Source organism: Heloderma suspectum, chromosome 1 (genome assembly GCF_057233095.1).
Source record: "Heloderma suspectum isolate Gila_16-S chromosome 1, 16-S_ref, whole genome shotgun sequence".
In the NCBI taxonomy this organism is placed as follows: domain Eukaryota; kingdom Metazoa; phylum Chordata; class Lepidosauria; order Squamata; family Helodermatidae; genus Heloderma; species Heloderma suspectum.
In genome coordinates this window covers 369970572-369997778 of record NC_139458.1, presented here as the reverse complement: position 1 = coordinate 369997778, position 27207 = coordinate 369970572, and the positions used below count along the sequence as shown (strand labels likewise).

At 43.1% G+C, this 27207-nt stretch overlaps 1 protein-coding gene across 1 annotated transcript in view; it reads right to left on the bottom strand.

The window, feature by feature from the left end:
• The window catches only part of FMN2 (formin 2), a 248940-nt gene that overhangs the window by 101512 nt on the left and 120221 nt on the right, over positions 1 to 27207 (bottom strand). The window contains exon 7 of the mRNA XM_084819532.1: positions 5993 to 6054. Within this exon, the coding sequence (XP_084675658.1) occupies positions 5993 to 6054 (62 nt within the window). The remainder of the gene's footprint in view (positions 1 to 5992; positions 6055 to 27207) is intronic.

Here is a 27207-nt window from a genome sequence, read left to right as displayed (position 1 = left end):
GAAAAGACTCCCCTTCATGGATCACTGCCTTGTTGTGGCGAAGGGGCTTGCGTAACTCAGTGAAGCCATAAGCTATGCTGTGCAGGGCCACCCAAGACGGACAGGTCATGGCGGAGAGTTCTGACAAAATGTGGTCCACTGGAGAAGAAAATGGCAACTCACTCCAGTATTCTTGCCAAGAAAACCCCATAGAATGTATCACAAGGCAAAAAGATATGACGCCAGAAGATGAGCCCCTCAGGTTGGAAGGTGTCCAATATACTACTGGGGAAGAGCAGAGGGAATTTCCAAGTAGCGCCAGAAAGAGTGAAGCGGCTGGGCCAAAGCCGAAAGGACACTCAGCTGTGGATGTGTCTGGTGGTTAGGGATGTACGAAAGTCACTTACCTTTTCGCAGCTTGACTTCGCGGTGAGGGGGAGGCGCTTCGCTTCTCCCCCCGAAGTTCAGGCGAGGGGGGGGAGGCGTCCCACCTCGCCCGGCCGAAATTCAGGCCGGGGGGGCGGAGGCACCCCATCTCCCCGGCTGCGAAACAAAAAGTAAAAAAAACAACAACAAAAGACCCCGTGATAGGCTACGTGACGATTTACGTAGCCTATCACGGCTAGATTTCCAAAGTCAACCGTGATAGGCTACGTAAATCGTCACGTAGCCTATCACGGGTGACTCTGGGGAAAAAAAAAGCACGTATGCAAATGGCGGCACCCATGGGGCGCCGCCATTTGCGTTCCTTATTTTGGCACGTCTAGTCTACGTAAAGATTTACGTAGACTACGGTGAAAATAAGGGCAACGCAAATAGTGTTCCCTTATTTTCGCTGTAGTCTACGTAAATCTTTACGTAGACTAGACGTGCCAAAATAAGGAATGTAAATGGCGGCGCCCCATGGGCGCCGCCATTTGTGTACGCGCTTTTTTTTTTTCCAAACTCAGCCGTGATAGGCTACGTGACAAATTACATAGCCTATCACGGCTGACTTTGGAAATCTAGCCGTGATAGGCTACGTAAATCGTTACGTAGCCTATCACGGGTGTGTTTTTTTTTTTTACTTTAGTTTTTTTTTTTTACAATGGTGGCGGCGGTGGCAGCCCGTCGGGAGACCAGCCGCCACCCCCGCCCGCGCCGAGCCGCCGCTGAACCGCCGCCGAGAGGGACATTCGCCGAAGGTAAGTCTCGTCCCGGGGGGGGCGGGGGGCCGGCGGAGAATTTCCCAACCAACTTCGGGGGGCCAAATGCGTCAGCGCTCGGCCTCCCGAAGATTCGGGGAGAAATTCTCCGCCATCCCTACTGGTGGTGAAAAGAAAATCCGATACTGTAAAGAACAATATTGTTTAGGAACCTGGAATGTAAGATCAATGAATCAAGGTAAGCTGGAGGTGGTCAAACATGAGATGGCAAGATTGAACATCGACATCTTGGGAATCAAGCGAACTAAAATGGACAAGCATGGGCGAATTTAATTCAGTTGACCATTATATCTACTACTGTGGGCAAGAATCCCTTAGAAGAAATGGAGTAGCACTCATAGTCAATAAAAGGGTGGGGAAAGCAGTCCTGGGGTACAATCTCAAAAACAACAGAATGATCTCAGTACAAATCCAAGGCATACCATTCAACATCACAGTAATTCAAGTCTATGCCCCAACCACTGAGGCCAAAGAAGCTGAGGTTGATCAGTTCTATGAAGACCTACAACACCTTCTAGAACTAACACCAAAACAAGATGTCCTCTTCATCATAGGGGATTGGAATGCTAAAGTAGGAAGTCAAGAAATCACTGGGATAGACAAAGGCTAATAGAGTTTTGCCAAGAGAACATGCTGATCTCAAACACTCTTTTCCAACAGCACAAGAGGCGACTCTACACATGGACATCACCAGATGATCAATATCGAAATCAGATCTCCCCAGTCCTAGTCCAACACTCTAACCACTACACCACACTGCATTTCAGTGGTTAACCACTGATAAGGATGATGCAGTTTTGCCCCTAGGAAGGCAGAATGTCAGGATGGGGATCTGTGTGAAACAAGACACCGGCTTTCAGACTATACGCAGTTTCTGCAATTTAGCCTGTTGCATCCCTAACTCTCTGTGACAAAAATAAAGCAGATTATCACCAAAGGGATAGGAAAAGGTAAAAGTGACATGCTACCCAGTTTAAAGGCTGACTTGGTATGTTGAGATGATGCCCTGCTGGGGCAAAAGTGTAATACGTATGTGGTTGCATGCAGGTCAATGAGAATGAGGATTCTGCATGCAGCTGAAGGCTGAGTGGGAGGAACTTTGAGAGGCAGCAATTGAACTGAACTGACCCGTGTGTGTGTGTGTGTGTGTGTGTGTGTGTGTGTGAGACAAAGCAACCATTGGCAGGAAGAGCCCAGACTGGGTGGAGTAGTGGTGGTAATAATGTCTACTGCAACATTTGAAGTCAGTGAGGCTCAAACTGAGCCTCACTCTCAACACCCTCACTAGCAATCTCAGCATAAGAACACTGGGCTACTATTCTGGGCTGATGTCACCCATGCTCTTTCAGTTACCGCAGCACCCACTACAATATACATATAATAATGATGGACTTTATCTGAAGTTAGTTTTAAATGTTCAGGAGAAATATCAATATATTTACATGAAAAAAGACCTGAGTTAAGAGCAAGAACACTTGTATTTGCTGCTACCTTTTGCCTTGGTTTGTGTATGCTACTTCCCAGTCACACCCAATCGCCTCCATCATGTGCTATTCTCCCAATTCACATTTGCAATGTTATTTGAACATATGGCAGTCATGTGGGAAAAGCAATTTAAAAATATTTTAAGTAACTGTTTCAAAGCAGAATTGGCCAATAGACATTATAGCATTGTGTCTTGTGCGTACACACAGAATGGCTTATGAGTATGGCTGATTCAGCCATCTGCTGATTCCTTCATAGTCCTTCCTGAGCATTTTGGAGGGTATAGCCATTTGGAGGAGGAGAGAATACAATCCAACATAACCACAGTTATGGATGAACCATATATCACTATACTCATGCAAATCACTGCTGGGAGACAGTAGCAATAAACAAGCTAGTTCAGACAACCATAATTCAGATAAGCCAAGATATCAAAAAGCATTTTCCTTGCTTGCACAGCCCCCTGTACACAATCCATATTTAAACCAGGATGCCTCTAATTAACCATAGATGCCTGTTTCATCCAAAACTGTTCAGGAAACTGTTTACCAGCTCTGGAATAAGACAGGCTATTAAGCATGATTTAAACCATGATTAACTGAATCTTTGGTTAACTGAAGACTTTGTGGTTTGTTGTTGTTGCTTAGCTCCAGTGCTGCAGTAGGCCTTATAGTGTATAGCCAGAATCTGATCAGACGTGGTCTGGAAAGGTTTAAGCCTATTCAGCCTGTAGAATGTCGGAATCAGTGTGAGCTTATCTCTGTCAGTGTTCTCAGAGGAAAGCAGGCAGGAGTTAAATTACTCCCATCCAGCTGCTAGCTTCAACCATGCAGGGAAGGAGGCTGGCAACTTCTCTATGAGAACCTAACAGAAGAGGCTGGGGTTTTTCAGAGGTGTCACACAAGTTGAAGGAAGGTAGGATGGAGACACCCTGTCTGGGCAGGGGCCTTGTTGATGGGCTAAAATCCTTTGTCAGTTAGTTTTTCTAATAGGAGGAGGGCTATTGCAGCCACACCTTTGCTTTTAAGTAGATGCCCAGGCTGGGAGCCTTTGTTAGGAACATTCTCGTCTCCAATGCCCCAAATCTTCTCTGTTTGGACTTAGCACTGTCTGAGCCTCTTGAGGCATTTTTCATTTGGACTCTCCATCCAGTTTGGACTCTCGTCTCTTTGAACTTTGTATTGTTAAGAACCTGCCACGAAAAGTATTGCTATACTTTTCATAGACCTTGAATTCTTGTTTGCTATGGATTATGTATCTTCAGCACTGATGAGCCCAGAGCCCTGCTGGCTTAGACCGATCCTGACTCTTAGACTTTTCTATGCCTGGACCTACTGTATGTAGGATGGAAATGCCAAGCAGAAGTTACGGTCATAAAAATCTCTGAATGTGTGGGGTTACTCTGGACTTACTCTTGGATGTGATAGGCCTTGACTCATGTAGAACAAAATTTCCAACAAAGATTTCAAGGCTAGACTAAACCTCTGCATGTGTGGATTTGTTTAAGTCTTTTTCTAGAAACCTTGTCTTTGATTTCTTGAGATGGTTTATGCCAGGAACCATTCAAGCCCCTTGCCCTATATTGGAAACTCTTGTCTTGGATTGCATAGGATAAATTATGCCAGGAATCTTTCAAGCCTCTTACCCTCTATTCTAAGCTGTAGAGATTGCAATGAGGAAAACAAGTTGTATGGATCTCTGACACAGTTATAATTATTAGCTTTTGACTGTTCTAGAATTACATGGAGCCTATAGCTAATTACCATCAACTATATGATTTCTGGAGAGTGTAACCATTAAGCTTTTACCATGGGATTTGCTACAATGAAAGAATCTCACTGATTTGGGGTGTCCTGTGTCAGAATGCCACTGTGTGCCTGAGGGATCAGGCCCATCACATTTCTTTGCTTGTATCATGAAGGGGCTACATACGCAGGCAAAAGGCTCATATCTCACCTTATTAAGCTGAGAAATCCATTCCACTAGCAGTTTCCATTCCACTGGCAGACAGACACCACTGGATACAAGCCACATATATAGCTAATGCATTGACTGCATACAGGGATTTATCTTCAACTGAAAATTCACAGCAGCTGCAACGCATGACTTTCTCTTCTTCTCCTGCTAATTTCCCCATCACTTAGAAAAAAACCTGATCGGTTCACAACGCCTTTTAAAGCATAATTATGTTTGCATTGCACATTACTTAGTTTTTCTTTAACCTTTAGGTAGCAACAATGTCATTTATGAACCAACAGCTTTATAGTTTTAATGTGAAATCAGGTCAATAGATATGTGGAGGAGAAATAATGTAGAATATGGCAATTCAGTTATATGAGAACATGTAAATACAGGGACAAAAGGGATTTTAAAATAATTATTTTCAATATACTCCTATCTGATTACAGATAAGATACGTGGGAAACCGTAGTGTTTAAATACACAATAGAATCCCTGGCCTTACAGTGAATTAATGTGTAAGAACAATTAACAATATAAATTAGCCATTCCATAATAAAATCACTAGTTTCCTATTTAAAAACACACAACACACAGATCCAATGTAAGTCCTCTGACGAGCATGCACAGATTTCTTCACTATGCTTTTCCATTATGTAAATAACTTGTCTTAGAGGGCAGCCCTATGAACCCTGGGTGGGCATTCCATGGGCCATAGGATTTTGTGGATCTCCTTGTGTCAGAGTAGAGGATGATCCACCATCACAAGCTTCCTCCCAACTGCAGTGGAAAGGTCTTCTGCCATTGCTCTGCCGCCATTGCTCCTCTGCCAGTGGTAGAGCATCAATGGCAGACATGGCAAAAATGGGGCATTCCAGGAGCATGTCAGGGTGGCTCTAGACAACAGGATCCAAAGTCCTCTTGTTCTAACACACTAGCCCTGGAATCATCATAGTTTATTTTCCTCCCATTGAGAGCAATGGGATGGGGAGTTTTGTTCTTTTTAAAGGTCCCTGAAGGGGGAAAACACTCTCCATTCTACCTTGCTGCACTGGGCCCAGCGGGCTGTGGATTTTGTCATTTATCCATCATGGCTTCTCCCTTCTCAGATCCTGGAGGAGTACTCTGTTAAATCTACTAATTTGTAGTGTCCTGTCTTCAAAGGGTTACCCAATTTCCCTGATCCTGATTGGTAACATTTTAAATTTCTGTTTAAAATGTTAAAAATAGTGTTTTGACTTTTGTTTACAAGAAATCAACAGCAAGTTCATAGTCACAGATTATTGCTTCTGACGCTCTTTTCAGGCAAAGCAAATGTCTGGAACACACAATTAGTACATGTGTATTTTAGCCTTGTTACTCACATTCTCATAAAGGGCTTGAAGAGTCTCTAAGTCAACCACAGAGTTGTCCAAGTTCACAACAGCTGTGAAAAAGACAGACAAAGGTGAAAAAGGATTACATGTCAAGATCATAATCCATCAGTGAAGAAAAGACTAAGCACAATAGTTTTTTTATGACCCACTGGTCATTCAGCTTAACGGCTTAAAGTTTATTAATGCCTTGGAAAAGTGCTGCGTCTAAGACTGTGGACAAGGAACCTGGTGGAGCCAGGTGTCAAATGTTAAGAAATTCATGTCCCCTTTCCCCTGTAAGACATACATAGGATCCCATGAGTAAAGCAAAAGTCAAAGATCAGAGATAAGCTTTACATCAGAGTTTCATGGTCCAACTAAAAGCATTATAGAAAATCGCATGTCTATTACAGCCAAACACATAGACACACAACAAATACACAGACACACAGGAGACCTGTCACTGGTTGGGTTTCACTCTTAAACTGATCAATCCATAGATCAACCGGTGACCTTCAAGATGCCTGACAAAGGTTAAATCTTTTTTTCTCTAAAGCCAAAGATTTAGTGCAGATATAAAAAGATGCTTTCCTGGTCTTGAAGCAATATTTATGTTATGGTACAGATATCCATGACTATTATTTTTGTGGAAGAGGAAAAAGTTAGCTCACCATTACACAAACAGCCATTTCCATTCAATTCAGAAGGAGGGGGAAAATATAATAATTATTAAAAAGGACATTGGGACGGAAATTTAGGATCATTCAACAATAGCAAAGATAGAAGGAATTCATCTTTATGCTAACTGGATGCAATGCAAGAGAGAAGTATTTTGAAAGTTTGTCACACTGCTTACTTTCCAAAAAATCTTTTAAAAAACAAGGTAAATTTTGTTTTTAGTATGCCATGATTGCAAATGAGGAAAAATGTTTAAATTGAGATTGGAAAGTGTGTGCATATAGGTGCTTGATCCACACCCATCTTAGCTGGTTACATCATGCCCTAACAGGCAGTCTTTGTGAGGGTAACTGCAGAAGTGGTGGTTCATCTTTGTTAAAGAAAGCCTCACTTATTTTGGCTATTGGGGAAGGAGCTACTGCCTTCCCCCAAATTTATGGTCTTTGAGCATAGTTGATCATGTTTGTAGCTACTCAGACTGCAGGCTTTCCTATACGAGGCAGATTTTCTATGTTCATTTCAGTTGGATTTCAGGGTGTGCTATTATACTGGAATGGCTTTATTTATTTGCTAATTTTAAACATTTAAAAATTGCCCTTCATTCTGTTTAGAATTTCAGAACTGTGCACAATCAATTATCACAAAACAAATGCAATAATAAAGTAACAAATAAACCCTTAATAATTAAAACATACATGTTAAATGCCTGAATGAACAAAAATGTTTTAGCCTGTCCTTGTGCCAAAAAAACGGGTACCAGATAGGAAAAGATGCACATGAAAATAAATGCAAATTTTTGTGCAGTTTTTAAACAAACATTGCAGAATGATGCAGAAATTGGATGGAACAGACATGAATGAATACATGTGAAACTGACACGGACCAGATGTAGACTGATTTGTACATCCCTATCATACCTTTGATAAAAGCAACTGACTTTTATCAACATAGGCTGGTTGATATGGGAAGAGGCACTCCTTCAGGTATCTGGCTCTCAAGCCATGTAGGGCTTCAACGGTATGTACTAGCATCTTGAACTGGTCCAGGAAGCAAAAAGGTAGCCAGTGGAGTTCTTCTAAAATGGCATGATATGCATAAACCTTGGCTCTACCAATCAAAATTCTGGCAGCCATATTCTGCACCAATTGAAACATATTCTGCACTTTTGACTTAATTTCAAGGGTGTCCCAGGCATAGCTCACTGCAGTATTCTAACTGGGAAGTTACAGACCATGGATCACTGTGGCCACACTATCCCTGTGTCAGGGTGGAAACTGAGCCAATAGAGCCCCAGAGCAGTTCTGATTTTGAGGAGGAACAGCAATCCGTGGGAGAGGAGCTCGCTCATCTCTCACAAGCACAGCAGCTGGTAGAGATTCCTCCTGCCAGCATTCCTGGGATAGATAAGTGACCCTGGCAGTGAGAGAGCACTGGAGGGGGGCTTGCTGGACGCTTGGCACAGACGCAGGGAGCGACAGCAGATGGAGGGTGCAGAAAGGAGGCGTAGCGCTTGCTTGGTGCGCAAACAACGTTCACATCCCAAGGACCCAAGGGAAAGAGGGAGGATCTCTCCCTAGCCCATAAGTTCAGGGTCTTCCCGTGGTTCTCCTTCAAACGGGGACGAACTGCCTTACCTGAAGCTTAGGCTACTCTGCTATCTTTCCCCAGTGCTGTTCCTTGCTTTGTCGCTAGTGATTAGTACCTGAAAGAGTCATAAAGTAATAAAGGAATAAAGTCTCGGAAAGAATTCCTTGTCGTCTGTGTCCTGAGTTGGCTATTGGTTGGGGACTGCAAGAGGCAGGTAGGGCGCTCCTGACACCCTGTCCTGAAATGGTTACAACTAGTGAAACAGCAAAAGTTTGTTGAAGGCACTCTGTGCCACCTAAGCCACCTGGGCTTCTAGCAACAAAGCTGGATCTAGGACTATTCCCAAACTGTGCAACTGCTCTTTCAAGGGGAATGCAACCCTGTCCAAGAGGATTGACACCAATTTCCCAGACTTGAGAACTATCTACCCACAGTGTCTCTTGTCTTGTCAGGATTCAATTTCAATTTATTGGTCCTCATCCAGTCCGTTATTGCATCCAAGCACAAGTCCAACAACTCTTCAGCCTCCCTTAAGTGTGATTTCCCTGAATTTTGGGAATCAGGGTGTCCTAAACTTGCAGTACTGCTCTGGGGGAGAGGAGGAATGGCTTCAGTGGGGTGTCCAGCTGGGGAGTGGTGTGGTGAGGAGGAACAGAAAGATGGACCCTACAGGAATGGATTAACTCCTCTTATGGAGGAAAGGAGTTAACCCATTCCTCTCGGCTCCAGGCTCCACTGACCAAGATTGGGCTTTTTAAAAAATAGTATTTGCTAATGCACAAATACCTGCAGAGGTGTGAATCTGTGAATAATACACTTATCTCACATTGCTCCAAATGCTGAGTGAGGAAAGCTGCTCATTGCTCTGCTCAGCATGGGCAGCCTTGGCAAAACAGCAGCAGCTTTGAGGAGGAGAGGTCCCATCAACCTTGAATGGTTTTTCCGCCTCCCTTGCACGCCCCCCCCCCATGGCTTGTCTCCCTCTGCTTTGCCCAGTGAACTGAAGAGTGAATGCAATGCTGCTTCCCCTCCCCCTGCCTTCCAAAAGTAGTAGTAGTAGTAGTAGTTTGGAATGTCTTTTGAAGCCTTCCTAATTCTTTCCTTTGTCCTTTGTTTCCCCTTTCCTCAAGGAATAACTTGCTGAAAATGCGTGTGTGCACACACACACACACACACACACGCACGCATATATATGTCTGCTCAGAAGTAAATCACATTGTCTTCAGTGAGGCTTACTCCTGGGAAAATCAGCATGTTACTTTAGGGATGACTTCTTTAAACAAAATCACTCCTTCGCTCCATCAAAGTTGCACATAAGCTTAATGGATGATGAAGAAGGAAACTTGTTGATGTTGTGAGACTCCACCTACATAGTGAAATTACTGCAGTTTAAGATTACATTTGCCTCACGAAAATTGGATTTATATTAAGTGTACACTGCATTAATTGACTATGTGTGCCATGGGAGGAGTAAATATGAATTCAGGAATATGTGTTTTAAAACTGCATCAGCATCGGAAGATGTCTCCAGGTAGATTAGGCCCCAGAATAAAATCTAGCTAGCATTTTTTACAGGCAATCCCTGACAGAATGCTGACATCAGATTACTTGATCTTCTGTAAGTCAGTACCCTTCAGTGTTGCTAAATGATTCTGTGTATACACCTCAAGATTAGAGACAATATAATTCATGCTCATTTGTTTCTCATTGCTGTGAAGCATTCAGTGATAAAATACAGTGTCTGGGACTCATCACATTTTCCCCCTACAGGTCTGAAACATAATTTTAGTTACAATATAATAAAAGAATATATAAATAAAGAAACGTTGATCCTGATTGCACTAAGCAGGGTCCAGCATGTATGCAGAGACTGAAGGAAAGAATTTTAGCAGATGAAAAGAACATTCATTCATTTGGGAATGTACTAATTTCCTAAGACAATCAAGTTATTTCTTTCAGTTTTCTTTAAAACATTTTTGTTTGTTTTCTTTCAAACTTTTTACTCCTTTCCTTCTCTAATCTACCCATCTGCACAGAACATTTTAAATGTTACCTGGTTATAACTTATTTATTTATATTTTTACTCCCTTCCTTCCTGAAGGTCAGATTAGCTTAAAAAAAAAAAAATCTGAAACCAAATACATACATTTAGAACTACATAAAATATACCAAAGCTCTCACCAAATTACCAGAATAAAACTTTCAACCCCTCTCATTTTAATATTGACTTAATTGCAGCCATTACAAGGCCATTCTGTACTAAATGGTACTAAATACTTGGGGTGGGAGGGTGGCATTCTCAGCCAGACTTTGATACTGTGATAGCAGTCACTTAGATATTAAGGGCCCAATCCATTTAGGACTCAGTGAGAGGGGCAGTGTGAACTTGAGTACACTCCGGGAAGGAGCGGAGGACAGGAAGGCCTGGCATGCTATGGTCCATGGGGTCACGAAGAGTCGGACATGACTTAACGACTGAACAACAGAGAGGGGCAGTGCCTCATATTAAGTCAGAAGGGACTGTAGAGAACCAACAAAAACCCTGGAGTATTAACAGAAAGTGTAATTCAGAGTGATCGAGTTGTCACCTTTTGCACTAGCAGCAGCTTCCTAGTAATCAAGGGCTGATCTCCACTTACGGGTTTTTTCGCTTCCAATGAGGTTTCACCGCCCGTCTTTCACACTATGCAGTACTTGCCTTGAATTGGAACCAGAATTTCCCACTTCCATGCTCCCGCTTTCAATACCCTGATATCCTGGTATTTCTCCTTAATGTGCTCTGATTTTTCGCCTTCGCTACCGCATCTGGTCATAGTCCCCTCCCCTGCCTGTCCATATATGGTGGTGTTTGTATTTCCCTCCTTTCCATTCACATCTCTTGACGGCCCCATGTCGTCTTCCGGCTACTGATCGCATAGCTTCCTCAGCACTCAATGTTTCTTCAGCAACAAACAAAGGGCTGGATGTGCACGCACTTGTCTGATCTCGGAAGTTAAGCAGGGTCGGCCCCGGTCAGTAGTTGGATGGGCGACCACCTGGGAATCAGGCTTCCTGCATTGAGCAGGGGGTTGTTCTATCCCTTCAAATGAGACTTTTACCCCCTCCTATCCCCCACTTTGGATTTAAAAAAAAAAATTAAGGCATTATCTTTGAAGAATCATGGCTTCACCGTGATTTTTTTTTTCTAATTCAGGCATGATCTTCGAAGATTTGAAGATGTGAAGCTTCAAATCTTTGAATTTTCAAATCTTCGAAGATCATGCCTGAATTAGAAAAAAAAATCGCAGCGAAGCCACGATTCTTTGAAGATAATGCCTTAATTAAAAAAAAAATCAAAGCGGGGGATAGGAAGGGGTAAAATTTAGTCTCATTTGAAGGGACAGAACAACCTCCTGCTCAATGCAGGAAGCCTGATTCCCAGGCGGTCACCCATCCAACTACTGACTGGGGCCGACCCTGCTTAGCTTCTGAGATCAGACAAGCGCGCACACATCCAGCCCTTTGCTTGTTGCTGAGGAAACATTGAGTGCTGAGGAAGCTATGTGATCAGTAGCCGGAAGATGACATGGGGCCGTTGAGAGCTGTGAGTGTGGTGGGCGTGGAATCACCAGAAACAGGAAGAGTTTCTGATCCTCCAATGACAGCCTCCATCTTTAAGAGCAGGAAAACAGCACAGCGCTCGAGTGTGAACCAAGCTTGTGCATTTGATGAAGTGCCGCAATGGGGAAAATGGGTGAGTGTGGATAATCACGTTTTAATGCGAGAGCGTTTAACCTGACAGGACACTGAATTCATTGCAATGGCAGATGCACTGCAGATCGGCCCCAAGAGTAGGCCCTTGTAGACCACAGTATAGTAATCTAGCCTTGCAGACTCCTAACTGAAGATCTAGGCACACTGAAGGATGTAAGCATATTTCCAAAGGCAAAAAAACTGAGTGAGCAGGTGATGCAGAACCCTATCCTTTTTCTCCTACAGCTATCCACTAAAGTGTGTTGACTCTAAATGGGTAGAAATGAAAAATGTAAAAAGATGAGATATGTGCTTTATAATATTTATCAGTTTGTTAAAAGCTCCAAGCACTAAAGGGCAATCGTACCAAGGAAAATGAAATGAAAAGAAACCAATACAGAAGAGTTTCTGATATTGCTCAAAATGATTCTTTAGTAAATTATTTCAACCCCAATGCTTGGATCAATGGCATAATGTGCCATAGCATAGTCCCAATACAAAACATTATTGTGAGCAACTTGAGTGGGTATAAGCAGACCAAAGCAGTTCATCAATGAAAGTAAAAAGTGCCTATCACAGTAAAGCCACAACACCTCAGAGAGGGGGTGGGGAGAGATTGTATGATATAGTCCCTAGTTGCTATTTTCTGTCTCCAGTTAAAAGATATTATGGCTGTGACTTCTTCCTTCCTTACGAACAAAGGCCTGCTGCTCATTTCAGTGATGTAAAAGATAGAATCCATTGTACAGATGACATCTTGAAACCTGTCAAAAGGATTTAAGTAACATTTCCGATGGGCAAGGGCAGCCAATTTAAAAGGCACCAGTGGTTTGATGGAGACCTCAAATCATGAGTTAACAAAATACTGTATTCAGAATAAAGAGATCCAGATTTATTAGACAAATACATGGTTTCCCAGATATTCAAAGGGAGGAAAAGAGATACGTATGCTCTTAAATAGACCATCTAGCTGTGAATCCTGCAAGACTGGTCTTTTCCACCTGTTCTGTGAGGGCAGGGCTCTGACCACCTCCGGCTACAAAGGCTGAGAGACCCCCTAAGCTGTGAACCAGCAAAAACTCCACCAGGCCCATTCACTTCGCCTGTGAAGATTGTGACCTGACCAAGTCCAGCTACATGGGCTTTCAGCTGCTGAAGGTGTCGGAAAGCTGTCTGGCAGTAGCATCTGGCTAGCTACTTCTCTGTCTAGTCCACTGTAACTGGCTTGGGAGAGTGCTGGTCTTGCTCAGGGGTTGATGGAAGGAGCAATATTAGGTTTTGGTAAGACGTTCTATATTCTATTTGTTTTGCTGTTATTTAGATAATGTTTTTGTGTTTCTGTTGTTAGACCTTAGCATGAGTTATTAAGGGATTGTAGAGGTATTCACTAACCACAAGATTAGACTTGGATCCTGATTCGGTGCTTTGAAAAATGAACTAATTTGGCTTGGACTGAACCACTTCAACTTGGGTACTGAATCCAAGCCAAGATTCAGAATTCCAAGGCTTCAAGTCTCCCACTGACTATCATAGGGAATTTTTTAAAAATGCTGTAACTTTTGTTGTTTGGAAGAGGTGCATGAAATTTGCAAGCATAGTAGCCTCCTTTAGCTCACTCCTGCCAAATTTTAGAAAAAAATAGGTGCAGTGGTTTTTGTGCTTCATATCTTGATTTTTTTTAAAGGGTAACTTAAAAAAAAAAGTAACTAGCAGTAACTTTTTTATTTCTTGGCAAAATTGGACAAAATATGCAGGGATAGTTGCTGCTTCAGAGGCAATAAGACCTGCCAAGTTTCAAATGAATAGAAGCAGGATGTTCTGTACAAAAGCAGACTTTACATTTTGAAGGCATCCCCCCAAAAGACATGCTTATCTCCCTATGTTCTTTGTGGATCATTCTTCCAAAAATAACAGACAGCATTGAGGTGGCCCTCACCTCAGTATGCTTCATGATAGGGCCTGCCCTGTGTAAACTTTTCTAATGTTCTAATGAGCCACTTTGAGCATGTTTACCATGGAAAACCAGCATACAAACAAATTGATGATGATGAAGAATACAATTACGGAATGGTATTAAAAACTAGTCTGTTCTTTGAGGGCAGACGTTACACAATGTGTTTGCATTCTTTTAGGTCTCTGCCCTGGGGTTTCCTCCCCACTCTTAAAAAAAATAACTTTGGCATGCAACAAATATGCATAATTTCTATTCTAAATTGTCAAATTTCTTATGATTACCTAAGAATGAGTTAGGTAATCTTACAATTACCTAAGAATGAGTTAGGTACAATTTTCAGTATGTGCAACAATAAAAGATACCTGACTTAAATGACATTTTTGATACATGTTGGCTAATTTTTTCATAGAAGTGGGATACTACTACAGTTTGCAGAATTATTATAAAATTAACTACATTCATACAAGGGAGATGCTCAACCACACATGAATTCTCCAACCCAAAGATGGGATGAATATTCAAGGGTGTGTGCAATTTCTGCTGTTCTTCCCTAAATATAAAGCAACATTGGAGATGTTTCTGGGACATCACTAACAATGGGGTGGGGGGGAAATACTTACTTGAGACTAAATCTTAAGTTGTTAAGGACTTCTGGTAATAAAGGTACATTTAATCCATTATAGCAGCCTTCCTCCATCTGGTGCCCTCCAGATGATTTGGACTTCAGCTCCCATAAGTCCCAGCCAGCAGGGCCAATGATCAGGAATGCTGGGAATTATAGTCCAAAGCATCTTCAGGGCACCAGGTTGGAGAAGGCTGCACTATAGTATCGAAACTAGTATTCCATTATTTATTTATTTTTAATTATCCTGCTTTTTTAAACATTAGCTCCACAAAGTTGCTAAAAAAATTAAAAATACAGCAGAAAAAGGTCAATATAATACAAATCAACCACACATTAAAATACTAGCTGTCATAGTAAAAAAAGTAAAACTGGACACCACGATCAACATCTGAGGCCTTCTTCGAAGTGCCTCCTTCAGGAGAGGCTCTGAAGGTGGCAACAGGGGAGAGGGCCTTCTCAGTAGTGGCTTCCTGATTATGAAAGACCTCCCCACTGAGGCCTGCCTGGCAGCAACACTGTCATCTTTTTGGTGCCAGGTTAAAACTGTCCTCTACTCCCAGGCATCTGATGGCATATGATGGGGGCATCTTATTGTAAATGCTTTAGCTGTTTAAGGGCACAATCCTATGCATGTCTAAACAGAAAAAAAGGCTGGCCGGGGGCATGCTGGGAATTGTAGGCCTTTTTTCTGTCTAAACATGCATAGGATTCCATCTTAATTTTTACATTTTTGTATCTTAAGAGAGTTTGTATTATGTTTTTATTATCTTGTATAATGATGTATATTTTTGTGAACTGCCCAGACAACTTCAACTATCTATTAGGCAATATAGAAATGAAAAGAAGGAGCAGCAGCAGCTTTAAGCACTGACATCTAGTCTTCTGTGGTAATTTGAGGCTTTTGGGGGGCGGGGAGCAATGAGGGATGCTATGCTGCAAGATCAAGTTCATGTCCTGTGCCCATTGTTTGGCACAGCCCTCTCTCAAGGGGGAGGCCTTCCAAGGGAAAGAACCCTCCATGCTGGACAGCATATGCATGAGGGGGACAGAAGAGCTTCAGGGGGTACTATGTCATGCCCATGGTGTTCTAGTCCATAGCAATAATGTTACACTGATATAGGTTTTAAATAAAATGCTATAAAATAAGAGGTATTTTTAGTATAAACATTTCCAATGCAGGCATCTTGAGTAAACAAGCTTATATAAATTCAAAGACATAAGTTACTGATTAAATCAGCCAAAACTTCATACACCTATACAGTTTGTTTATAAAATTTGTGCAAGTTAAATTCTTAGAGAACAAATACATTTTGTTTGAGTCAGTGTGTCGCCTCCTTGTCTGGGGAAAAGAGAAAAAAAGAGAGCCCTGCGCTGTAATCCTTTCAGAATAAAATGTTTAAATGCAAACATGATTACCATTGTAGACTGTTTAATCTAGAGAGATTATATTGCAGTTCTATTTTTGAGAAGTTTGTTGATATGACCATACAGAGCCCTTCAGTGCTTATCTTAATTATTTAGATAAGATTTATTTCAGTTTCGCAAGTGATAAAAAACATGGGTGAAGAAAATAGGAGGGTCTGGTATATACCTTTTTAAAAGCAAAGTATCCAGATGATCTCCATTCTACCAAATCTGCCCCTCAGTGGGCTATATGAGACTTAGCATACTAACATATTGTCAGGGAAAGCCAAAGAATATTTAATATCTTTTCAAGCCAGAACAATTTCATCTCAGCACAATTTTGATTCAGTACTTATTGGTGGCAGGGAAGAGCTGCCAAAGTGAGAGGACTAATCAAAACTTTCCAGATGCAACTCCTTGGATAAAGAAGCTTTGGGGTCTGGTAGTCACTGAAAAGACTACAAAGTTAATTAAAGTAAGGGGATGTAAGAATAAATCTCTTTTAAAAGTTTTCGGCAGTTTACAGTCTTGAATATGATTATATCAAACAGAAGTGGATTGCTTTGACTGTGTCACCTGATGGATCCCATTTAATATTTTTGTATTTTCTTTGGTTTCTCTTGTCAAAACCATGGTCAGAATCCAAACTGCCATGTGCACCCCACTCAAAAGTTGGAGGACCTCTAGGAGCTGCTACTAAAAATACACAATATTTCTGGTAAGATACCTCCTAAAATAACCTTCATAACTCACTCAGCCTGCTTTATTAAGACACTAATAGTGCAATCCCATGCATATTTCCTCAGGTGTAATTCCCAGTAACCAGGTTCACGTGATCACAGAGGGAGAAATAAGTCACCATCCCACTGTGTTGCCCCGGCCGTGGGCGTTGAACTCTTAGGTTAGAGGTGCCAAAATAGTGATAAATCAGATCCATAGGTTTACTTACAAGGAGACTTTATTGGGTAACTTACAGCACACAGGCATACCCAATGGTTGGATCACACAGCTTCTCTGAACCATGTGCCATTGGGTCAAATGGGTTTTATACCATATATGTTAGCAATAAGGCACCATGACCCTAGCAAGCACCCCTAGCGTTCATTCCCAGCATAGGCTAGAAGTGTTTGGTTCTCAAGCACAGCTACCTATGATAAACAAACTTTGCTTCCCAGTAGGGATGTCAGAGAATTCTGTGACGGATCTTGGTGAGGCCGAATGCCAGTGCATTCGGCCCCCCAAAATCTGTCACGGAACAAAGCCCCCGCCCCCCCAACCCATGAAAGGCACGCGGGACGAAGTCCCCGCCGCCCCCAACCCAAAAAGGCGTGCGAAACGGAGCACTTACCTGCTCCCATCTGCGCTGCCTTGCGAATGGCGGCCGTCCTGCGGCCGCCATTCGCTTCCTCCTCTCTTCATAGCCGTAACAGGCTACGTAAATACTTACGTAGCCTATCACGGCAGGGGGAAAAAACCCAGTGTACGCAAATGGCGGTAGCCGCCATTTGTGTACGCTGGGTTTTCTTTCCCCCTGCCGTGATAGGCTACGTAAATACTTACGAAGCCTATCACGGCTAAATACAGGGACACAAATGATGGCGGCTACAACAGCTGCCATTTGTGTCCCTGCAGGGCTGCCCAGTGGCTGGATGTCTGGCTGCGGGCAGCCGAAGCTGGCTGTTGGGTCCACGGCTTGGCCATGGAGCGGAGCCGGCCAGGCAGGATTCCAGGGGGGAGGACCGGATCGCCTCCGCCCCCGTCGAGGATTTCAGGGAGGGGGACGGAGTGCCTCCCCCCCATTGCAGAAATGGAACGGAACAGAAGGTAAGTGTTCTGTCCATCCCTACTTCCCAGGCAGATCTTGATATCGGCCTTTTGACTCATCTCAACATGCTCAGAGACCTATGAGCAAGGGAATTGCAACTATAATGAACTTAAGCAAGCATTATGAATCTCTAGGCCCCTCTAACACTACAAATGACTTGGCTACGCTCTGGGGCCAATATATTCACACATGCTGGTCACATTGGCATAATAACCCTGAGCAGCGCAGGTTGTTGTGTCATGTGAACCTGGACATGGTGTCTTCTTGTTGTGGCCGCTCAGAACTCTACAAGAACCCCTGGGGTTCTGAGTGGCGTTTTACTAGGAATGGCCACGGTGGGGAAATCTGGCCCTTTCTGGGCTCGCCACATTCCCCTGGAGCCCCTGGCTCAGCTTGAAATTGAGAGCGGAGATGTGGGCCTTTCCCAGGAATCTGTGATCTTTCTCAGGAGTCCCCCCCCAAATTGCCATTTACACAATGCAGCTGCATTTTGCATAATTTATGCAAATGTTGGTCATAATTTGCACAAATCGCAGCCGTAATATGCTTAATTTTGCACAAATTGTGGCTGCAATCTCAGCAAACTGCACATGCAATTTGCTCAAAATAAGCATATTACAGCCACAATTTGTGCAAATTACAGCCAATATTTCCATAAATTATGCAAATGCAGCTGTAATGTGTGTAAATGGTGATTTTATGGGACCCCTCCCCCCAAATCCATGATTTGGTCTGACTCGATACAGTTGGGCCACCTTGCAGGTAAGTGAGCTGCTGAAAGCTCAGCGAACTTCACCCTGCAGACAGATTCCTCCAATATCCCTACTTGTTACCCACAGCAACAACCCACCCTGGCCGGGTTCACACCACACGACAAGTTGTGCTTCTGAAGGTAATTACACAAATCTCCCTGGCATGTGTGTGGTGGGGTGGTGGGATCCACCACGGCTTATTTCCCCTCCATGATCATGCGAACCGGGCCACTGTGTGTTCAGTGGCGCTTATTCCCTAGTAAGTGTGCAGCTTAAGTGTTTTTTAAATCTAAGTCCCATCTCCTTGCAAAAAACTATCAATTAATTCAGGGGTGGGCAGAAGATAGATCAGGATGTACTGGTAGATCTCTGGGTGATTTGAAGTAGACCGGCAAGAATTTCTGATTCCCACCATTTAACAGCAGCAGCAACAAAATGGCTCTTCCTTCACCCTTTAAATTATACCACTGACATGAAGAAACCTTGGGATGACCAGAAGTGGATTTTTGTGCACAAAGTCTGACAGTTCCATTCAGTTCTGGTACTCAAAGCAAATTCCTGGGCTCAGAATTCTTTAATTCTAAGTATGCATTTTGGACTAGGCTCCAGTTGTTGGATCTCAGGGTTCTAGTACAAAACAAAACATAAACAAAATGAAACTTAAAACAAAGTAGATCCCATATACGCCTGAACAATCTCTCCCTCCCCTGAATTAATGTATGGTGCACAAAGTTGACTCCAGGTGAAACGAAGTGAGGTGGGAGGGAAGAACTTTCAAGTGCCTGAAGCGCCTACAACTTAAAACTGGAGATAAAATATGTTTTACGCTGAGACCTGAGAAAGACTATCTAATGTGGTTTTGATGTATAGAATTGTTATCACTTCAATGATGTAAGAGAGAATAAGGCTTTTTGCCATCATAATGATGATGGCGCTAGTAATGGGGCTTTTATTTTAAAGTCAAGTAGGAATAGAGAGCAGGATCAGGATGTACGAATAACTGACACTCATTTAGCCAAACCTATGCCATTGGTATAACTCATGAAGTCACTGGTATAATTCCCAAAGATCCATTCAGGTTAAAAGTAAGAAGCGTAAGTACATATATGCTAACTTGAAGTTATTTATGAATTTCACCAATAGCCACATTAATATATAAGCAGCTGTATACCTTTCTTGTGCATATTTCTGTGAGCAGAAGACAATTTTGCAAGGTCTTTAATGGGGAGGCAGTAGGAAAAAGCACAGACACTTGAGTCTATATCTGGACTCTTGACCATTTAGCAGGTAATGATACGTCATCGCTATACACACACAGTCAACTATGTTTCCAATATGATACATACATACGCACCTGTGTTTTCAAACTGTTATATAAGCGTATCTTTTCCAGGACCAGGTTTACTAGGGAGGCCGTAACAATTTTGGTGTCATAAAAGGGCAGCAAATTGCTAGTGATGCAATTTCATATTGTTGTATTTTTACCGCCAGGTTGGGGAAAAGCTGTTTGTGCAATTTTCTGCCTCAGATACCAAAATAATTTGATTGGCTTTGGTACTAGGCATCTTGACCTGCCAGGGAGGCAGCAGTTGCTGCTCCACTTTTGTGGTCACCTTTTAATGTATTTTCGTTTTTCATGACAGGGCAAAAGAAATAGCTTTATACAAAGAAAACAGAAGGGATGGAACTAATTCCTACAAAAATATAATATACCAAAGGGATGGCCCTTGCAAGTCTGTAAGCAGCCAACAGGGCTGTATGCATGTTTTTAATGTTATTAAACAACACAGGAGGCCATTGCCAAATGACATCACTGGGAAGTACAGAAGTTTTGTACCATGTTAAAGCCAGTGGATTAAAATAACTTAGACTGAAATCTTATACCCACTTGCACCCAACATTATTTTAATTCAGTTACATGGTAATACCGCTAAGCATATCTCTCCTATCTTGCACTTTAATTTCTTCTTAAGTCTTCCAACAGGGCTGCATGAATACCAAAGTGAGAGGAAGTGTACCACGTGACACATCCTTCTTCATAAGTTCTATATTAAGAGCATCAAAGCAATGCATTTTAACCCAAGATTAAGCAATATAATCGCTATCAAATGTCGACTGATTTTATAAGGCGGTGTTGTTAGAAATTAATCTCACTAGTAATTTACAGCACATCAAGGGTGGTAAATTTATTACTTTATGAAGAATTCCACTGCTTCCACTCTCTAGTCCAGAGTATTACCTGAGAAGACTTCGATTTCCTATAGTTTAAATTATCCAAATTGTACATCGTGTTGAATGAGCAAAACAGAAAAGTGGGATCTGTTTCTAATGATAAAATGTACTGCAGGTACTTGAAAACACTCATCATGGCATGTGAAAAAGCCTCAAAATAAATTGTTTGGCTGTTTGAGCTTGTCTAGGTTTCCTTGTTTAATTTGTTCATAATCACAAATGAGACTCTACTGGATTATTACTATACAGAAGTAGATCAAGTTTGGGGGCATGAGAAATATTTAGGAATACGACTTCTTCCCTTTTCATATGATGGTGTCATGCCCCCACTGGAGGAACCTTCCCCTGAGGAAGAGCTAGAGCTCCCATAGACAGCAAACACTAAGGAGACCTGGGGGAGCTTAGGCCCTCAGGGGAGATGACCATGCTTTCATCCTCACAGGAGGAGACCAGTTCCACCAATGGGGCAGAGGCTGGGCAACAACCTAGCCCTCGAGAGTGCCATCACCTCAAAAGGCCTCAGGAGCAAGGCTTGTAATGAGCTGCAGCTGAGCCTTAGGTGGGGCTCAGGAAGCTCTGGCCATATAAGCCTGCAGCATCAGTCTACCCATTGCTGGAAACAATGTCTTTGACCAGCTCCAGTGCTTTGTACCTCTGATCTTGCTCTGTGATTGGACCTTTGTGCTACTGACCATGGAATCCTGCTGGACTCTGCTTCTTGCACTTTGTATTGTATCTGACTGCTTGTCTGTGTTCGGACCTTGGCTGCTCTTCACACCTCTCTTTTGGAACTCTCCCTCTTGCCTAGTAAAAGTGTGCCTTTGACTATTACCTGATTATTGATTTGCTTTAAGATTGCCCCTTAGTTTAACCTAATGCTGAATCTGATCCAGCCATAGCAAGACAGCGTGTTTCCAGCCCACTGTGGAAATGGAGGCTTTAGTTCAAGAAACCATTTTCTTAAAGAACTAGGTGGGCCAGCTGATGGTTGATATCAACGTGTTCCATCTGGCTGAACCACTGCCTATGCAACTGTTTGCATCTGCACCTCCTAGGTGGAAGTGCCCTGTAGGAGCTGCTGAAAAATGTGGTTTGCCTTCCTGGCTCAATGTGTACTTTATATGGAAATGTGTCCCGAGGACTTTCCAGATGACTGGACCAGGGTGGGATTCCTGATCACTCTACTGATGGGGTCTGCTGCCAAATGGGTAACTCCATACCTGTTATAGCCCCGTCTGCTCCTCTCACATTTCAATGGCTTTATAACAGAGATGTGCCAGGTCTATGAGGACCCCCAGGAGGTCAAAACTGCTAACCATAAGATCAGGGACCAAGGTTAAAAACTGGCTGCTACTTATGTGAGTGAGTTCCACCTAGGGATGTCAGAGAATTCCGCCACGGATCTCAGGGAGGCCGAATGCCAGTGCATTCGGCCCCTCGAAATCGGTGGCGGAATGGCCTGCCCCCCTGGGACGAGACTTACCTGGGGCGGATCTTCCGGGTGGCAGCTGCCGCCGCCATTTCCAGTTAAAAAAAAAAAAAAAGATGTGATAGGCTACGTAAAGATTTACGTAGCCTATCACGGCTAGGTTTTTTTTTAAAAAAACCCATGATAGGCTACGTAAATGTTTACGTAGCCTATCACGTCTGACTTAAAAAAAACCCCAAAACCACGCGTACGCAAATGGTAGCGGCCACGGCCGCCGCCATTTGCGTTCCTTATTTTGGCACGTCTTAATCTACGTCAAGATTTGACGTAGACTAAGACGGCGAAAATAAGGGGAACGCAAATAGCGTAGCGTCCGTATCTTGACGTAGACTGCAGTCAGCCGTGATAGGCTACGTAAATCTTGACGTAGACTAAGAAATGCCAAAATAAAGAACGCAAATGGCGGCGGCCATGGCATACCCCAGTACTGCTTTTCCCACCCTTTTGTTCACTATGAGTGCTACTACATTTCTTCTAAGGGATTCTTGCCCACGGTAGTAGATATGATGGTCACCTGAATTAAATTCGCCCATGCCTGTCCATTTTAGTTTGCTGATTCCCAAGATGTCGATGTTCAGTCTTGCCATCTCATGTTTGACCACCTCCAGCTTACCTTGATTCATTGATCTGACATTCCAGGTTCCTAAACAATATTGTTCTTTACAGCATTGGATTTTCTTTTCACCACCAGACACATCCACAGCTGAGTGTCCTTTCGGCTTTGGCCCAGCCGCTTCACTCTTTCTGGCGCTACTTGGAAATTCCCTCTGCTCTTCCCCAGTAGTATACTGGACACCTTCCGACCTGAGGGGCTCATCTTCCGGCGTCATATCTTTTAGCCTTGTGAGACGTTCCATGGGGTTTTCTTGGCAAGAATACTGGAGTGGGTTGCCATTTCCTTCTCCAGTGGACCACATTTTGTCAGAACTCTCCGCCATGACCTGTCCGTCTTGGGTGGCGCTGCATGGCACAGCTTATGGCTTCACTGACTTACGCAAGCCCCTTCGCCACAACAAGGCAGTGATCCATGAAGGGGCTGTCACGGTTTACTTCCTCTTATTAGAGGCTTCCCACACCTGTCCTAGGTGTGTCTGAGTGATAAACTATTTGTTTAAAGCAACGCTGTTTTAAGAAAGAAAAAACCTTTTAAAATGACTGTGCTGTGGTCATTTTAAAACTATTGTTTCAACTAGTATTCATGCTGTTACAACCTTGATCTTGTCATAGCATGAATAGTTGAAACAATCACAGAAAACTTTCTGAAGTGGAGGATATTACATATAAGTTAACAAGGTATTTAGTAATATGTTTCTAAACATTTATTCTTATTTATACATGATAATTTGGGACTGACATCCATTTCCATATGGGAGAGGACACAGTGTCCAATTTTGGTGGGGGGAACGAGTGTGATATTCATTTTTATTTTATTTATTTACTTAGTGGGGAAAGGGCTATAATCATGTGTGGCTCCTTTAAAAGGTTACCACAACAATGCCACTCAATAATGAAAGCCTTAATTCATGATGATCAGTTCATCACTTGGTTCTTATTCTTGACTTCCAGTGATTGAAGATTCCCACCACTGCCAGTCCAAAGATGTCTTGTTGTTGTTGTTTATTCGGTCAGTCGCTTTCAACTCTTCGTGACTTCATGGACCAGCCCACGCCAGAGCTTCCTGTCGGCCGTTGCCACCCCCAGCTCCCCCAAGGTCGAGTCCGTCACCTCCAGAATATCTTCCATCCATCTTGCCCTTGGTTGGCCCCTCTCCCTTTTGCCTTCCACTTTCCCTAGCAGCAGCATCTTCTCCAGGGTATCCTGTCTTCTCATTATGTGGCCAAAGTACTTCAGTTTTGCCTTTAGTATGATTCCCTCAAGTGAGCAGTCTGGCTTGATTTCCTGGAAGATGGACTGGTTTGATCTTCTTGCAGTCCAAGGCACTCTCAGAATTTTCCTCAGCACCACAGTTCAAAAGCATCTATCTTCCTTCGCTCAGCCTTCCTTATGATCCAGCTCTCACAGCCATAGGTTACTACGGGGAATACCATTGCTTTAACTATGTGGACCTTTGTTGTCAGTGTGATGGCTCTGCTCTTCACTATTTTATCAAGATTTGTCATTGCTCTCCTCCCAAGAAGTAAACATCTTCTGATTTCCTGGCTGCAGTCAGTGTCTGCAGTAATCTTTGCGCCTAGGAAGACAAAGTCTGTCACTGCCTCCACATTTTCTCCCTCTATTTGCCAGTTATCAGTCAAGCTGGTTGCCATAATCTTGGTTTTTTTGAGGTTTAACTGCAACCCAGCTTTTGCACTTTCTTTTTTCACCTTCGTCAGAAGGTTCCTCAGCTCCTCCTCGCTGGTATCATCTGTATATCCGAGATCGTTAATGTTTCTTCCAGCAATTTTAACTCCAGCCTTGGCTTCATCAAGCCCAGCATGTCGCATGATGTGTTCTGCGAACAGGTTGAATAGGTAGGGTGAGAGTATACAACCCTGCTGTTCTCCTTTCCCAATCTTAAACCAGTCCGTTGTTCCGTGGTCTGTTCTTACCGTTGCTACTTGGTTGTTATACAGATTCCTCAGGAGGCAGACAAGATGACTTGGTATCCCCATACCACCAAGAACTTGCCACAATTTGTGATGATCCACACAGTCAAAGGCTTTAGAATAGTCAATAAAACAGAAATAGATGTTTTTCTGAAACTCTCTGGCTTTCTCCATTATCCAGTGGATATTGGCAATTTGGTCTCTAGTTCCTCTGCCTTTTCTAAACCCAGCTTGTACATCTGGCAATTGTCGTTCCATGAATGGCTGGAGTCTACCTTGCAATCTTGAGCATTACCTTACTGGCATGTGAAATCAGTGCCACTGTTCGATAGTTTGAACATTCTTTGGTGCTTCCCTTTTTTTGGTATGGGGATATAAGTTGATTTTTTCCAGTCTGTTGGCCATTCTTGTGTTTTCCAAATTTGCTGGCATATGGCATGCATCACCTTGACAGCATCATCTTGCAAGATTTTTCCCCCCTGCCATGATAGGCTACGTAAATACTTACGTAGCCGATCACGGCAGGGGGGAAAAACCCCCAGCGTATGCAAATGGCGGTAGCCACTGCCATTTGCATACGCTGGGTTCCCCCCCCCACCGTGATAGGCTATGTAAATACTTACGTAGCCTATCACGGCCTCCACAGGGATGCAAATGGCATCCCTACATTAGCTGTGATAGGCTACGTAAGTATTTACGTAGCCTATCACGGCTTGAAGAGGAGGAAGCGAATAGTGGCCAGGACGGCCGCCATTCGCAAAGCAGCGCAGACGGGAGCAGGTAAGTGCTCCATTTCGCGCGCCTTTCGTGGGGTGGGGGTGGCGGGGACTTCGTCCCGCGTGCCTTCCGTGGGGTGGGGTGCAGGGGCTTTGTTCCGCGATGGATTTCGGGGGGCCGAATGCACTGGCATTCGGCCTCACCGAGATCCATCGTGGAATTCTCTGACATCCCTATCAGGATGTCTGGCTCTAGCTCACTGACCACACCGTCAAATCTATCCCCAATATTATTATCCTTCCTATACAGAACTTCCGTATATTCTTGCCACCTTTTCTTGACCTCTTCTGCTTCCGTTAGGTCCTTGCCATCTTTGTTTTTGATCATACCCATTTTTGCCTGGAATTTACCTCCAATGTTTCTAATTTTCTGGAAGAGGTCTCTTGCCCTTCCTATTCTATTATCTTCTTCCGCTTCTGCGCATTGCTTGTTTAAAAATAATTCCTTATCTCTTCTGGCTAACCTCTGGAATTTTGCATTTAATTGGGCATATCTCCCTCTATCACTGTTGCCTTTTGCTTTCCTTCTTTCTTGGACTGCTTCCAGTGTCTCAGCAGACAGCCATCTTGCCTTCTTGATTTTCTTTTTCTTTGGGACGTTTTTTGTTGGCACCTCCTGAACAATGTTGCAAACTTCTGTCCATAGTTCATCTGGGACCCTATCTACTAAATCTAGTCCCTTAAATCTATCCTTCACCTCCACTGCAGATTCATTAGGAATATTCATGAGCTCATACCTAACTGATCTGTGGGTCTTCCCTATTCTCTTTAGTCTGATTCTAAATTGTGCAATAAGAAGTTCGTGATCTGAACTACAATCAGCTCCAGGTCTTGTTTTACCAACTGCATAGATGTCCACAACCTTTGGCTACAAAGGATGTAGTCAATCTGATTTCGGTGTTGACCGTCTGGTGAAGTCCATGTATAAAGTTGTCTTTTAGGTTGTTGGAAGAGAGTGTTTGTTATGCACAGTGAGTTGTCTTGGCAAAATTCTATCAGCCTATGTCCTGCTTCATTTTGTTCTCCCAGACTATGCTTGCCTGTAATTCCAGGTGCCATTTAACTACCCACCTTAGCATTCCAGTCTCCTGTAATGAAAATAACATCTTTGTTTGGCGTACTATCCAGTAGGTGCTGCAGATCCTCACAGAACTGATCTACTTCTGCTTCTTCAGCATCTGTGGGTGGGGCGTATATTTGGATCACTGTGATGTTAAATGGCTTACCCTGAATTTGAATTGAGATCATTCTGTCATTTTTTGGATTGTATCCAAGCACTGCTTTAGCCACTTTATTATTCATTATGAAGACTACTCCATTTCTTCTGTGGTCCTCTTGTCCACAGTAGTAGATGTGGTGGTCATTTGATGTGAAGTGGCCCATTCCAGTCCATTTCAGTTCACTGACACCCAAAATGTCTATATTTAAACTCGACATCTCCCCAATAACCACATCCAATTTGCCCTGGCTCATAGATCTTACATTCCAGGTTCCTATGGTGTGTTGATCTTTAGAACATCGGATTCGTCGTTCACCACCAGCACCATCGGCTGCTAGCCGTCCTTTCGGCTTTGAGCTAACTGCGTCATCACATCTGGGGCTAGTTGAACTGATCCTCTGTTCC